Here is a 15,391-nt window from a genome sequence, read left to right on the forward strand (position 1 = left end):
AAGGGAAAGTGTTTGTGCTGTGTAAACCTGCTCCGTCCTGCGAACGTGTGTCCGCGTATACGTGTTAAGTGTAATCCAGTTAATACGAAACGTTTGTAGATACCGGTACAATGCGTGCAAGCACGGCAACTCGCTCGGCAGCGTTCGGCCCTTCGTTATGCAGCTGTTGCGTTAAAATTGACGTTTTCAGAAGCGGGACTGACTTGGCTGGTTTGAATATAAACGAAAATTATTGCTTCCTGATATTTTCTGCATGAGTGGCAACGAGACTCGCCGATCCGGAACTCGAAATTAACAGTAATTGTGGTGTATAAGCTGTCTTTGACGTCGATCGAATCGTATAAATTCGTCTTCGTACCTTCAAGTGAGTCTCGGGTTCTGTTTGCTATTTAAACGGGATTCAATTAGTTTTCGGATTACCAATTTTCACAATTTGTACCAAACCAGGATAAAACGAAAGAAAGCGAAAAAATAAAAAAAAATAAAGAAGCGAGAAACCGAACGAACGAACGAACAAACAAACAAAGAGGTGAAGAAGTAACAAAACCACGTTAGGGCGTCGACTTAATTGAATTTATGTTCGGTATGAAAAGTTCGTAAATAGTAATGGTACAGAGTCGAGTTTCACGACGAGAATAAAGGTGTACCTATGTGTGGGTAATGCAATACATATATACGAGCCGTGGAAGTTGGCCAGCTCGACGTTTTCGAGTTATGGCATGTTTTTAGAGGAGTACTTGTACGTTTTTCGTTATAACCGGAGTCGCGCCTCGAGGCTCGATGGAGCTTTTTTTCGCCTTTCGTGTCTTCTTATTTCGAGGATGTGACCGTTGATAGACCCGCATAATACGAGGCGACGACGTCGACGTCGACGTCGGGGAAAACCATGGCCGGGCGATGAGAGAAAGAGAGAGAGAGAGAGAGAGAGAGAGAGAGAGAGAGAGAGAGAGAGAGAGAGAGAGTCGGGGCGATGACAGGAACACTTTGAAGTAAGAAACTCGATTAAAAATCTCAGGCAGCCGGCACTCCTTCAACCATCGTCCGAGGGGGAAGAAACTCAGCTTCGTTCGACGGGCGCAACGGAAAAACGAAACCGAGAGGCGACGCGCCCGTTATCTGCGATTCAAGTTTCTGATGTCTTGTCGTCTTTCTTCCTTCTCCTTCCCCTTTCCCTTCTTTTTTCTTCGTTACTCCGTGAGACGCGATTTCGGAAGTTGTCTCGACGTTATCACTTCTCAATATTCCCCCCCCCCCCCCTACTTTGCTTCCTTTTTTTTGCGAAACGGAGCTTTCCAGCCATGGTAATTAACGCATACCGATATCGATTTTCAGCAAGTATACATGTATATGTATATATACGTGTACTTTGTAGATTCTTCCGTTTTTTTTTCCCCCCCGTTCTTTTCTCCTTAGCTCGTCGCAAGTTTTTACCGTCAAGATTCAACGAGCAATTCCCGGATTCATTCGTTCGATTTCTGGTATGTGTCTGCAGCAGCGACGGTGGATTTAACACCGGCATGCCCCAAGAGATAACGCGTTAAGCTAGGTAAAAGGTCCGTTGGGCTGCTTTCGATTTATATATATCTCGACGTAGATGACACGCGAATCGCGCATTAGGAGGATTTATGCGTAAACAGGGAAGCGGGATCGATGCCGGCCCGACTTTATATACCCACCGAGCAAATGAACCTTGTCTGCTTCGCCAAGCTTCGCGTTGCGTTCTACAAAGGAGATCCCGTCCTGCAATCTCTTTATCGTATTGCAGCGGGGCACAAAAGCGCACGGAAGAGAAGAGAAAAATATTACACTAAGCAATTACAGCTGCATACTGCTCCGGTCGGACGATGAACTGCGGGGTAAAGTAAAGATTGAGTTGCTGCAACGAGGTGCAACTTTAATATGCGCTCGTAAAGCTACTCGACTATTTATCGCCACGATTACGAATACGCGCTGCCGTTGTATGGCTTTTGAACTCTATAACTTGTCAGTTGAGCTGGATGCTTCGGCTTGTAATACTTGCCCAATGATTGATTGCTCTAAACAGTTTGTTTTTGGAGATAAATTTTTATACGCGATGCGCTGGCCAGAGCAGTCAAATTTCACCGAAACAAGGAACTCTTTGTTCCGTTCTTTGACAGTCGTAAAAAAAATTTTTATGGGCATCGTTGCGCGTCAAACGCGATAATATATGACAAGCTTCTGAACATAGATATTGACAAAAAATCACGATATTAAAACAATTGAGAATTGTTAGGCTTGACGAGCTTGAAAAGTAATTAATTTTCATGAAAAACATGCGTGCAGCATATTCGTACGATTAAAGGAAATGATTCTGCAGGTTTCGATGTAAAGTATTATTATTACATATACCCAACCCCGTAGCGCAGAATCACTCTGTGTGTTTTTGTGCAATTCAACAAGCTCAACGAGGCACTCGAGTGTTTTTTGAACATCGATTACTCGTTAATTGAAAAAGTGGCCCCCGTTTGTAAAAGCTCAAATCCCGAGTCACAGGCGTACAGACGTGTCTATAAAATTCTTTCAATCACGAGTACGTGTAATAAATGGCTTGTAAAAGTACGTCGAGTCGAATAATCTCGACCTCAAGCACGCGGAATTGAACTCTGGAGGAGTTCGAGGATCGCTAAAGTTGGCAGGGCACGTTGGAGGTGGTAAAAGGCTGCATAATTGTACACAATGCACTTACCAACCCGACCGGGGAAAACGTGCGGACGTACCGCATCGTTCGTAAGCTGATAAGAGTTGTAGTTAAAGTAGCACGTATATATATACGTACGCGCATTACACGCGTTTCTGGAAATTCCATTACGCTGCACGGGACGTGCATTTAATACGAGAATTACGGTGGAAAAGTGAAACGCGAGAGAGGAATAGACGGAGCTAAACGGGAGAGAAAAAAAACTAAGATTAAAAAAAAAAAAGAAGACAAAGTACAGAAAATTAATGAAAATTGTTTATTTCTTTTTTTTTTTTTTTGCCCAAGAGCGGAGATGGTCAAAATCAAATCCAAATTGATCTTTGCGTACGATTTCTCGTATCGGCTCGGAGAACACGTGACTCCGTTTTTATTGCGACGAGGTGAAATCGCTGGTACATAGTTTGAAACCCACGGATTTTTAACGGTCGAGCTTAAAACGTCGGCCTCCCGTCGTCCTGACAATTTTACCGCACTCATTGGCGTCGGATGCCGGTCGGCGTTGGTCTTTTCGACAAATTAATTATCCCTCGGGCCCTTGGTTTACTGCGCTAGAAGGTATGCGCGTATCGCAGGCACGTAGATACAGTTTGTATACCTCGAGGAGCGTCAAGCGCGTAGATGAGATTCTTCCTTCCATGCATCAGGCTCGTTAAAAATATACGTTCAAGGTGCATCCGCATCGAGGGCGATTAACCTTTGACGTTGTCGCAATTAACCTGCCACTTTAGGAATTCAAATCCCTCTCGGGTACAACAGACCCAAGTTACTTTCCATCACGATCGCGGACGGATCTGAAACCCAAGTTCCATACGAGCAGAAACACAACCTTTCCGGATCACCTTTGATTGTGATCATTTTCAGAGAGAGATAAAGAGTGTCACCCTTTTTCGGGCTTTCGTACTCAAATTGCTTTCTAAAACTGTCGACGCGTCTTTTTTCCTTCTCCGATCGTCTCGAGAATATAGCGGTTTGTTGTTAAGTTTTAGTGAAACAGGCGTTAAATTTTTCACAGTGTTTTCAACAACCGATGATTACGAACGACTAACGGCGAGTTTCCAAGCCACGATGAGAGCGTGTCCGGGTTGAAGTGGTGACGTTATCACGTATTCACCCCGATAGTACGCGGGGGTTAATATCTTCGGAACAGGACGGGACGCCGGCGGTTTTGTCTATATTAATTAAGCGGTTGTGTAATCGGCGAGTTTCTTGTCGCTCGGGCTCTGGCCGTTCCATTAGCGGCAGCCTCGTAGCTTAGCTTCGGTCTTAGGGGGGTCGGCAACGACCGGTAACGGCCAGGACCGGTTCCGCAACAACGGAACTTGGGGTAGGTCAAACCCTGGGTTACCTTGAAGTCGGAAAATACCGCCCCGCGAACTGGGACGCAGTTTCAGCGTGTAATTGTGTCGTTAAACGGTTTTAATGCTCCTGCACTTTGGCTCTTTTGTCGCGTTTCAATACGCGTTACTCAAAGGTTGCACTTTACCTTCGGCAATACGGGACGCCGGATTTACAAACTTCTTTCAACGTTCAGGGCGAACAGTGAGAAGAAACGAGTTTCGACGCAATTTTTTTTGTCAAATCGGTGATCGAATCGAAATCCAAGTAAATTACGTACAAGGGTACGATTTGCATTTTGCATACAGGTAAACAATGCATCAGATACCACGTGCAAGCGATTACGCATCGATCATCGAGTACGTTGATCGTTGAGCAAAAGTACAGAGGTCATCGTCCGGAGACCGACGACGATATGTGGGGCTGTTTTGGTCCGGGAGTATAATTGGGTCTAAAGGGTTATCCAATTAGTAATTATCACCGGGAACAGCTATGGCACAGGCCGTAAACTCCACCGTCTCAATTAAGTCCCGCGTTACATTGTGCGGACCGCTGCAGCGTTGCTTCTAAACGATACTCTCCAAGTTTATAATATATACGCGTCTCCAACGAGTACAATACCCGAGTGGTATGTACGCCAAGGTGAGCGAATTCGTTTTTCGAGGAGGAGCGAGACAGATTCTCGGTCTTAATGATAATGAAAAACGTAACCGGCAATTAGGAGGGCCGCCTAAGTGTATAAGACGGTAATCGCGGTTTTCATTGTCGTTTTAACGAGTTTGCGAACTTCGTAAAAGTGCTTATACCCAATTATCGCGCGTCGCAAAGAAATCCGTTCACCACAGGCTCTCTCTGCAAAGCTCTTTTGTACAGGTGGGCTATACCGGACGGATAATATAGCCGTATTCCAAGTGGATCGCGCGATTTTATCTATGTATAAACACATTATACACACACACACACACACAAACACGCACACGCACACATATACGTAAATAATACTTTTTGCAGCACCATCAGCGCGTTCGAAAACGCGCACGCGATTGAAATCCGCAGAAGCTGCAGTGTTTGTAGTTTTCAATTAACTTGGCGCCTGTTTCAACCCCCCCGTAGCACCCTTTCTCCCCCTCCTGCTCCGGCGCGACCCGTAATTACGTTACAATTATTCAATTTGATCGCATTGTTCGCCGCAGCCGGACTCTTTAGAATTTCTTTATTTTTATTTCATCGTCATCGTCACCGTCGTCATCATTTTTCTCCCTCGTTCGGAGTTTCAGCACTGTAACTACGCGATGGAGTAGCGTGTTGCAGCATCTGCGGTTAGTGATCAGTAAGCCAAACAGAGAGAGAGAGAGAGAGAGAGAGAGAGAGAGAGAGAGAGAGAGAGAAGAAGAAATAAACAACCCCTTAGTCTTCATTGTTCGATAGAAGAAAAAAATATGTCTCGACGGTGAGTGTAAAAAATTCAATCTCGCCGTTACCATTGACGAAAATATATTTCGAATGGTTTTCACCGCACCAAGTTCCAAGTCTGGTAAACAAGTTTTCTTTCACCGGCTCAGACTTTCGTAATAACATGCACAACCGAACGTGATCGGTGATAATAATCGAACGTAATTAGTTTTATTTCTTCCGAACGAAGAAAGAAGAAATAAAAATTTACGATATTGTTCCCGCCGCTTTTGCCATGAAACAAAAATCGTTCCATACCCTCCCGCAGTCAGCTACACACACGCGCGCAAACATTTACGCATTCGGGGTACCAACAGGCTGCTGCTCGTATACGATATCGGGGGCACAAGTATTATACTTACAGGGGTTGCATATGGGTGTAACCATATAGACGCTCGTGTTTCGGCGCGGTACCCCGCAGCGATGGGGCTCAATTTGTTATTGGGGCGTGTTTGAACGGGCCTATTTTTTCACCCCACCCTACCGCACTCTCCGATCTCGAGTGCCATCCCGGCACGCCACAGGACCGTTGAAATATACGGGGTGAGAAAATCAAAGCCGGGTGTTGCAACGGTTTATACTCACGTCTGCGGGTGTTTTGATTTTGGTAATTTTCCTCCTCCTAAGTTCGTCGGACGGGAAAATTGGAAAACGAAGCTTTTGCTCGGTGCTCGATAAGAGACGAAGAAGCTAAACGTTCCGAACTAACGACACATCGGTGATGAATCGGTCAATCGGTTCGACGTTGGGCGGGTTTATTTGTGGATGAAAAAATTCAGAGCCGAGGCGCGAACCGGGAGACGTGAAACTCCATTCCTATGCCAAGGCTGGATGGGCTGTCAACCTTGACGGGATCCAAGCGGTATTCCTGAGTGCCTTCGGGAGAGAATCGCGCTCGTCTTCGCCTGCATCTTGCCGGCATCGAGGCCTACTTCGCACCGTCAAAAGGGATTCCAAGACGGAGATAGAGAGTCGAGGGAGAGGAGGAGAGACGGAGAGAAAGGAGAGGAGAACGGAGAACCGGGTTAGAGTCGCGGGCCACACACAGTGGCGTATAATGCACTTGGTTCCTCGGTAATTGAATTATGGGCTAAAAGCTTCGTCAAATGTTTGTCCCACCCCCGGCTGCCGCGGCACCGACCCCACGTCATCGGACCCCCAATGATATTGTTTCGAAATTGTGTTATTTCCGTTCATTAGATTACCCGCCTAGCGCCAAGTGATCAATTATCCGTAACGCACTTTTTCCCGTCAATATATTTAACCGCCGAGCTGAGCGGGATTGTGCTTTCCTTGTTACCAACTTTTTTCTTTCTTTCTCGGCTTTTTTTTTCTTACACGTACCTTTACCCGCCTTCTAATTTTCTTCCGGAATCCACGCGCCCAGCGATCGCTCAAACTTTATCGATCTACTTACAGGTCCTCGAAATTACGGACCAGATATTTGGACGGCTGCGGGCTTCTGGAAATATCGGCACGACGCGAAAGGGATTCTCCTTCCGTTATCGATTTCGCCCATGGTGAGTACCAGTGATTTTAATATTTCCACATCCGGCTAGAGTGGGTATGGTATAATACGCAATTGGAACAGAGAAGAAGTAAAGATTCGTTCTCGACAGGCAGGGTGAATAAAATTGAATTTATTAGACTGTCGGAATTATTACTACATTATTATTATTATTTTTTTTTTCCTTTCAAATCGGAGAACTTACGACACTTTGACGACGCTGTCGAAGTGCCTTTTGGTATAAAATCGTACAACCATTACGTGAGAATGTTTTTATCGTCTCTTGTTGTTTTTTTTTATTCTTTTTTTCTTTTCTTTTCTTTTTTCCCCCCTCTTCATTCAATTTTATTTTTATTAACGAATCAACGACTGCACAACTCCCGGTTATACTTCTTACTCTTTATACCCAAAGTTTACGATCGATTTACCCGATACACCATCAAATGTCGGAGGATGACGCGAGCCTGGCAGCCCGTGAAATTCATTCTCCCATTCGAGTATTTCCAGCGGTCGACTTTGGGCTATGGAACTTTCGTGTTCCCGGGCAATGAACAAACGAATAAGAATTAAGTAAATTGGTTGTACGCAGGAGTCGGGTTTTTACGGCCTCGATAACGGGCGGATAAATACAGGTGTTGGGACCGGGCTGCTGGTGCCATGCGTCGAATTGTTCTTGGATATCGTTTACCCAAGTGCCCGGATACACACCAAAAAACTTTAAAACGAATTTACACCCTTCCCCGTTGCACGCGTGCATTGACGAGTTTTATGGCGTTGAACTTATCCGTGGCGTTCGCCTCTCTCGCTACGCGGCTGCATGTTTAAAAGACCAATGAACCCGACGAATGCAAATCGACGATACAAGCAGCGTACAGAGCTGGACGTTTATGCCGTTTTCTCGTTATTTTTTTTTTTTTCAAATTTCTTTTTCTACTTCTTTTTTTTACCATTCACTTTAATTAACAGCTCGAATTTTACACCCCGCATGCGAATCACAATACAAGCCTTGTTCCTTTTGTCTTTGACGATCGTGCACGCGGTGATCGAATGCATTGCGTGCACTCCATTCTTTTTGCAAACGTGCCTGATGTAGGTAACCTGGAAAAAGTTACGAGAGTGGCTTGAAATTCAGCGAGTTATTATTATTTTTTTTCCTCTCTCTCTCTCTCTCTTTTGTTCTAGCAGCAGCAGCAGCACGAGATCGTGAGAATTTAAAATCGTGACTTTTCTCGCGAACCTTGAAACGTTCCAATCCATCGCATTCATCCATCACGGGCGTGTTTGGAGCTTGCGTTAAAGCTTCTGGTTAGGTGGGTAATTTACTCAACACGGATTTGCGATGCACGGATGTTCTCTAATTCGTCGAAACGGCATTAGCACACGTCAACCGAAGTCGAGATCCTTAGAATCCGAGTTGATTATAGAAGCGAAGGTTAAAGCGGGACTGAGGGTTGCTTAAATAAGCTGCCTTCTCGTTTAAACCGATTCTGTATTTCTAATCCAATATACAATAATCCCCGATCATTCTCTACCTTGGATCAGGCGGGAAAAAGGAAAAGGGAGAACGAAGGGAAATTCGCGAAAAGCCCGAAGTTTCACCCTTTGCAATCATCTCTATATAAATAAGTCAAACAGCGCTGTAGGTGTACATTATACATTTATATCCGTTTTAAGGGTGTCGAAACTACGATCAACAATCCGACAAACATTTAACTCGCGTCGATCGAGAGAAAATGGGGGGGGGGGGGGGGGGGGGGAGAAAAGGAAATTTATATCTCCATGGTGAAATTTTATGGGATTTCGGGAATTCGCGGGAAGTTCTGCACCGAAAACCTGGAGAAAATCGGGGTACGATGACTAGTGGTGCAGGGGTTGTTGCCACAGCGCGACCCTTGACCGCGGGGAGAAAACAAAGGTTTCCTAGTCTCCGGATCGAAGCGGAGGAGGACATTGTGCTGTGTATGGATATGTATGTGTGTGCGTGTGTGTGTGTGTATGGCATATGTGCACCGTATAGGCACATGGCTCGGCGTTTGCACGCATCGCCGTAGCAGCAAACCAAACAAATAAGTGTCGTGGCAATGGTTCTCTCGCTCGCCACTCGTGAGCCTTATGGTGTGATTTCTAAATCACATTCAATTTCTCCGGGGAATTGCGAGGCTTATTGTTCGACCTCGACGAGGGTGCGGAGGAGCGACGACGACGAGCGAAAGACCAAATTAATCCCACAGAGGCGACAACAACCGGCTTAACCCCGTGCACCGATCACACTTAGCAGTCCTTCTATTTCTGTTTACCCTCCAGCATTCTCAAGATCGAGACGAAAAATCCCTCAGGAACTGAGGCTTTTATCCCTTTCCCGACGATGGTCGAGCCTTTCGTTTGTACACGTACGGATAGTGCGAAATCGAACGAAGCTTGAAATTTTATCGAACAATTAAACTTGCAGCATTATTATCGTACGGGAATGTCTTTATCCGAATAGTAACGTAACCGGTGAGCTGATTCTCGAAAGCGAGATTTGCTCGCAGAGGCGTGAACATAAACATATGATGTTTACTCTGTGCGAACTTCGCCTCTCTCCCTCTCCCTCCCCCCCACCCCCTCAGCCCAAAGTTTATCGTCAGTGTCGAACTCGCAACGGTGAGGAACGCACGTCGCGTAATTCTTGTATCTATCCGGCCGTGTGTACAAGAGTATCGGTAATCTTAACCGAAACCTTTATTAATACGTCGTACGTCAGCGGATATAACGCGAGTGTCGAGAGAATTTTTGTGCACTCATTCCGTAAAAGCTTTCGTTGCTTCGGTTAATGGACACCCTCGACGGCGGAATGTGACGGGAAAAATTTGTCATCTTTGTGGTTAATTGTGATGGTGTTGGGTTACGAGTGAATGTGGCTCGCGATTCTCGGTTGCACAATCGACGATGGAAGCGCAGGATATCCTGAACGATCGTCGTACTCGTCGTGGTAAGTAGGTACTTAACTTGCGTATGAATAATCTGCGGGAAATAATGGGCCGATGCGTAATTATGCGTTTTTTTAATTTCTTTAAAATTTCTTGTTGCGGGGAGGATTTTAATTATCGTATGTATCGAAGAATCGTTTCTCTTCCGTACCGGTGCAGACTGTGCTCGAAGCGATTCCATGTACCGAAACTTACCCACTTCATCCCGGGATACAAAAACCAGGGATTTTAGGCAAAGGTCAAAGTTCGCGCGTTTTCTATACCCGACACAGTGTGAGCGGAATCTAATTTTCGAGGTAGTTTGATGCGAGCGAGTTGAAATTTCGGGCAAAGTTCGCTCCGTCGGGTTAGTATGAGCCATGCGGTATCCGAAGGGACCGGAAGGACGGACGGACGGGCGAGGCGACGTGGGCGATGGTAGATCGTACCTTTGTGACCCGATTAAAAGGTATTTGTTTAGAGAAGCGTGGTCGCAGCCGCCCGTCCTAATAACGAACCGGGCACGGCGATATCGGCGATATGCGGGAACGACGTCGGGTTATGGAAGGAGGACTCTCTACTAGTATAAATAGAGGACGGGAGAGAAGACCACCCAGGGGAGAACGGCGATACGTTGCTTGGTTGGTTGATCCGACGGACACTCCTCCGTCCACCGTCCCGGGCGTCGCGACGCCGGCGTTTATTCCGCCCGCAGCTTCACCTCGTCGGATACCGTTCGCCACCGGAACAACATACACAGCCACCGGGGACGCGGTCGAGAAAACGCTTCGGTGAGCTTAATTCGGTTGCAAATTTAAGCACCTTTGTTCGCGCGGCTTGGATTCTGTGCGTTTTTATCTTTCTTTTTGCATTCTTTATTCTAATTTTGACTTTTTCTTTTCCTTGGTTTCGTCTCGCTACCCAAATCCTCTCTTTCTGTACCGTAATATGTACAGATGAAAAGTTTCGTTTTCACAGAGTATAGAAGTTATCGTTTTATTCGTATTTTCTAACGATCTTCAAGCTCTGACAAACAATTTATACGTTCGATTTTTCAACATTGGGATCAACGATACGTGTGAGAGTATTGATCTGTTAGACTCAGGCATTCGGTTTCTTTGCAAAATTCAATGAATCAACCTGTCGCCGAACGTGCACTCGAGTTTTTTTACAGCTCGAAAAAGCTTGAATTAAATTCGGAGCTGAAAGTTGTATCGCGAAAATTTTGAATTATGAATTTGTTGATATCATTTACGGGTCCACGTCGATATTTGCTGTCGTGAAATATTGAAAACTCTGGCCGAGGGGGGCGAAAGGAAAAGAGAGAGAGAACCGAGGGGGATCATCGTCGGAGGTTCTTTAGGGATCTATTGAAAACGCGTTACCGGACAAAGTTTCGACTCGAGGAGGCGCGAGCGTCGCCTGGCGAAAGGCCATTCATCACTCGTTTCTTTACGAGCAACTCGCTCAGATTACAAGGGGCCCCGGAAATAAAAAAAAAAAAAAAAAAATACACTCCTAGGCCCGGTGCTTTTGGGTTTGAGCGATGGCGGCTTAGCGGTTAGGCGCCGGTGGGATATATTACCGAAAATTAAGTACTCCGCAACCGCACAGCCGACGTCTCTCTTTACGCTCTGCACCTATACCGCCATCTTTTTGCAAACCTTTTTACCCGCGCCTCAACCCTCGACTAGTTCGTTTTACCCGCGAAAATACGAGGGGGTTGAAGAAAAAAAAAAAAAACGCAGAAAAAACGTCGACAAAAACTCTCCGGCTCTTCGCGCAAGACTTCTTTATTATCCTCGTTCAAGAATCTTTATGTAAGCCACGCATCTTCCAACCAATTCTCAACCCAATTATTACCCCCCCCCCCCCCCCCCCCCTGCCCTGTATTAAATGTTACGCACAAAGAGCAAAAAATTTTGTCATTCGGCTTATATACGTCTTACGCTCGGCATCTATAATTTCCTCCAATCTAATCCACCAGACGAGCTTGAAAGAAAATCGCTTCAATAAATTACAATCGAATTTTTTTTCAAGTTTCTTTAAAAAATGAAACGTTATCTCTGACTTGAATTCATTTCTTCAGAAGTCTAGACGCAAATTTTAGGCGGCAGAATAAAGAGCAATGTAAAGAGAATCTATTTTGTGTCAGGAAATAAGGGTAGAGGACGTTTCGTTCCTGTTGTTGCGGTAGGTTTTCAGGATTGAAATTATTCGCGAAACCGAAGCGATGAAAAAATTTTTCCACATCGCATCGAGCAGAAAACTCCCAATTTGGCTAGCAGCTTTTCTTCTCGTCAATATTCGCATTATCTTGCGTCGAACTCGTTATCGTGCCCTTGCAAGCTTCCACCTCCTCATGGAAGCTCACTTTTTGAACTCTCCCCCACAACGCGTTCGTAAGCCAGGGAATCTAAAGGGCGTGACGTGTGGCATCGTCCCTGCATATTATACTTCGATAGGTAAAAGATTGGGCGGTCGGCTGTCCGTGAAGGATTGATGGATGACGGAGAAGGAGGAGGAGGAGGAGGAGAAGCGATACGATACACGTGTTGTCCCCGATAACGAGGTTGCATTGTGTTTCGGAGTCGGGTGCAGTGAGAAAGAAGGCTGAGTTTATACGAGGGAAAGAGAGAAGTTTTTCTCCCCGCCTTCACTTTCATTCGTAAATTATTTCCATCCTCCATCGGACGTTGATTTTGTTTGTTTAAATTTTTGTTTCTTTTTTCTTTAACGTTTGTTTATCTCCATGTTTTTCTCTTTCGTACCCCCGAATACCGTCCTTTAATTCCTCTCGCCGCCGACGAAGTCTCGCGTTATCTTTCCGGGGGTTAGCATGCCTCCCACTTTTCCTACTCTGCCTTCGGGGCGAACAACGCACACGGTTATCTTCGCGGACGTAATAAGGTTAGGTAAGAATGCCGGGGACCTGCGGGAGGCGGTGGGGGGCCTCCTTCAAAGCAACGATTCTAATTATTTTGCGGGAAATTCCTGCCGTTAGGTATTTTTTTTTTCTCCCTCTCCCCTCCCCTTCCCGCCTCTGTCCTTCACCCTCATCCTAACCCCCCCCCCCCCCCTCGCCCCTCTACTATCCCGTTCCCTATTTTCTTCCCGTCCTCTTTGCCCCGCACATAGCCCGGAGGCCCACGGTTGTGGTTTGTACCCTGCGATACGCGGAGGGAAAGTATACGCGCGTGTAATGTAAGAGAAGACTCGTGGTGGGGTTGCCGGTATTATAAAGACTCGTGCGGTGCGGAGAGGAAAAAGCAGCAGCTTGCGGAGGACCGAAAGTCACCCTCTGGGCAAGATCGATGCAGTGGCAGAGTCACGGTTACTCGCTAAAATTTGTTGGATATTTTTAGGGATAAGGAAAATGAGCTTGGAGATTTTTTTTTTTTTATCTTCTTCTTCTTCTTCTTCTTCTTCTTCTTCATCTTCTTTTTAAACAAAAATATCTACGCCTCTGGTGCGGCCGTGCAGTGTTTGCCGTTAGGATGAGCTGTTTGCCCGTCGAAAGTGCAACTCTGTGTTTCGGGTTGAGAAAAACGTGACGAGGAGTCGCTGGTTTGGATTTTAAAACCCTCAGGCCGCTGCTGTTGCTGCTGCTGCTGCTGTTGTTGTCGATGCAGCAGCGGCTCAACGTCGTCGACGATCAGAGATCTGTTTCTCTGTAATTGATTTAAGTTCGACGCGATGTTGTTTTTCGTTTCGCTTGTGTAGAACGTTGCGCAGCCGTCGTTGCTTTCCACGCTAGAGAGGAAGGCCCGTCGAGTCACTTGACAAACAGAAATTAGAAACGTGAAAATGCTCTCACGAGAAACAATGCTTGGTATACGCCAGTTTCGAACGTCAGGCGGCTAGAATGGAAATGCTTTTACCCGAATACTACCCTGTGTTCGTCGAGAGGATCGACGCCGAACCCCGATTACGGCTGTATCCACTCTACGCCGTACAGATAATCAGAAATGAGAGCGAAATTTTCACCCCCCTATACACGTGTGTGTGTGTGTATATATATATATATATATATTGGAACAATCGGGCCAATCGAACCTGAAAGAACGTCTTATACGCGATTATATTTGAGTCCCTCTTTGAAGATTGGAGATTTCGTTACGTATACGGGGGACGCCTTTTTCTACTCGCACTTATACTTTTATTGCTTATAATTTAAGGTTAGGTGTGAGCCAGATAATATATCAGGAATCTTTTGTGTCGCGATAAAAATGTAATCAAATCCATCAATAATCCAATAATAAATACTTTCATTCTAAATGGACCGGGAAAAATGCGTGTACCTTGTACCCTCCATCTTTCTCTCTCTCTCTCTCTCTTCGATAAAAGCTTCTTAGTCGGGGGACTCGGCTACGACATAACCTCGCGAATCGACTCGCGTTCCCTATGTACATATACAATACACATACACGGATGTGCGAAGCTGTATAAAATATGTTTCAAAGCGTCGCGACGACCGTCTGCTCACTTTATATATGGTCTACATGTATATAAAAACACTTGTCTATATGCATCGGTACACTTGTAGGCGTCGTCTATCGTCGACGCACAGGTCGTCCATTTAGCCAAGATTCAGAGCCGGTAATGAAATTGTATTGACGGGAAACCGGGGATGAGAGAAAGAGAGAAGGAGAGGAGGGTGAATTCATTCGATTTTCCCGAAATTCTATTTCACTTCAGCCTCCTACGTTTACTTATTCCATATATTTTTTTTATCTCATTTCTTTCCCCCTCCCCCCCCCCCCGCCCCCATATATTTTTTTTTTTTTTTACAAAGATTGGAGTTATTTTTTGTATTTATATGTGGTTTTACCCTCTTTTTGTCTTCGGTTTTCTTCTTCTTTTTTTTTCATTTTAATCAATTTCTCGCGTCTTTCGATTCGCAGACTTTGCGCTTCTAAGGGATGAAATTCGACTCTCGTAGGCACGTGTATAGCTGTAACATGCACCGCACGATTCATCTTTTTGCCCTTCTTACACCGTCTATAGTTTAGTGAAAAAAATTTAGTCGCGATCGTTCAATATTTCCCACTGAGTCGTGATGAGAATTTTCAATTTCATCACGCGAGCAGAGAATTTTCGTACAGATACTGCTGTTATGTTATAGCTATATTTATTCTTCAAAGACACGTTATTCGCTTTTAGGAATTTAGAAGGCGAAATCGTGACTGCAGCGGTAACGAAAAACTATCAATATTATGTACAACTGCAGCTTATAAATAATGACGAATCGATAGCGAAAAGTTGTGTTTGTTTTAACGAATTTCCAGAATTTGATATGTTTACACGTGCAAGTTATTATTTAAACCATTTGTGCATCCATCAAGAATCACTCGAACGAATCGCGCATCGTATTCCCTGTTCTCCATGTACTGTAAAACTCCACGTCCCATCGTATATCGCTCCGAACGT

At 45.3% G+C, this 15,391-nt stretch overlaps 2 protein-coding genes across 12 annotated transcripts in view; one reads left to right on the forward strand and one right to left on the reverse strand.

Moving 5' to 3' along the window:
- LOC124184409 overlaps positions 1-15,391 on the forward strand; it is a 209,439-nt gene that overhangs the window by 108,699 nt on the left and 85,349 nt on the right. For all 5 annotated transcript variants that reach the window (XR_006871191.1, XR_006871192.1, XR_006871190.1 and 2 more), the window contains one exon: positions 6,926-7,026. Coding sequence is in view for 1 of the 5 variants with exons in the window: in XM_046574066.1 (XP_046430022.1) it covers positions 6,926-7,026 (101 nt within the window). In the remaining 4 variants the exon portion in view is untranslated. The remainder of the gene's footprint in view (positions 1-6,925; positions 7,027-15,391) is intronic.
- The window catches only part of LOC124184400 (teneurin-a), a 514,944-nt gene that overhangs the window by 98,657 nt on the left and 400,896 nt on the right, over positions 1-15,391 (reverse strand). The window lies entirely within an intron of this gene.

The sequence above is a fragment of the Neodiprion fabricii genome, chromosome 6 (assembly GCF_021155785.1).
Source record: "Neodiprion fabricii isolate iyNeoFabr1 chromosome 6, iyNeoFabr1.1, whole genome shotgun sequence".
Taxonomy (NCBI): Eukaryota; Metazoa; Arthropoda; class Insecta; order Hymenoptera; family Diprionidae; genus Neodiprion; species Neodiprion fabricii.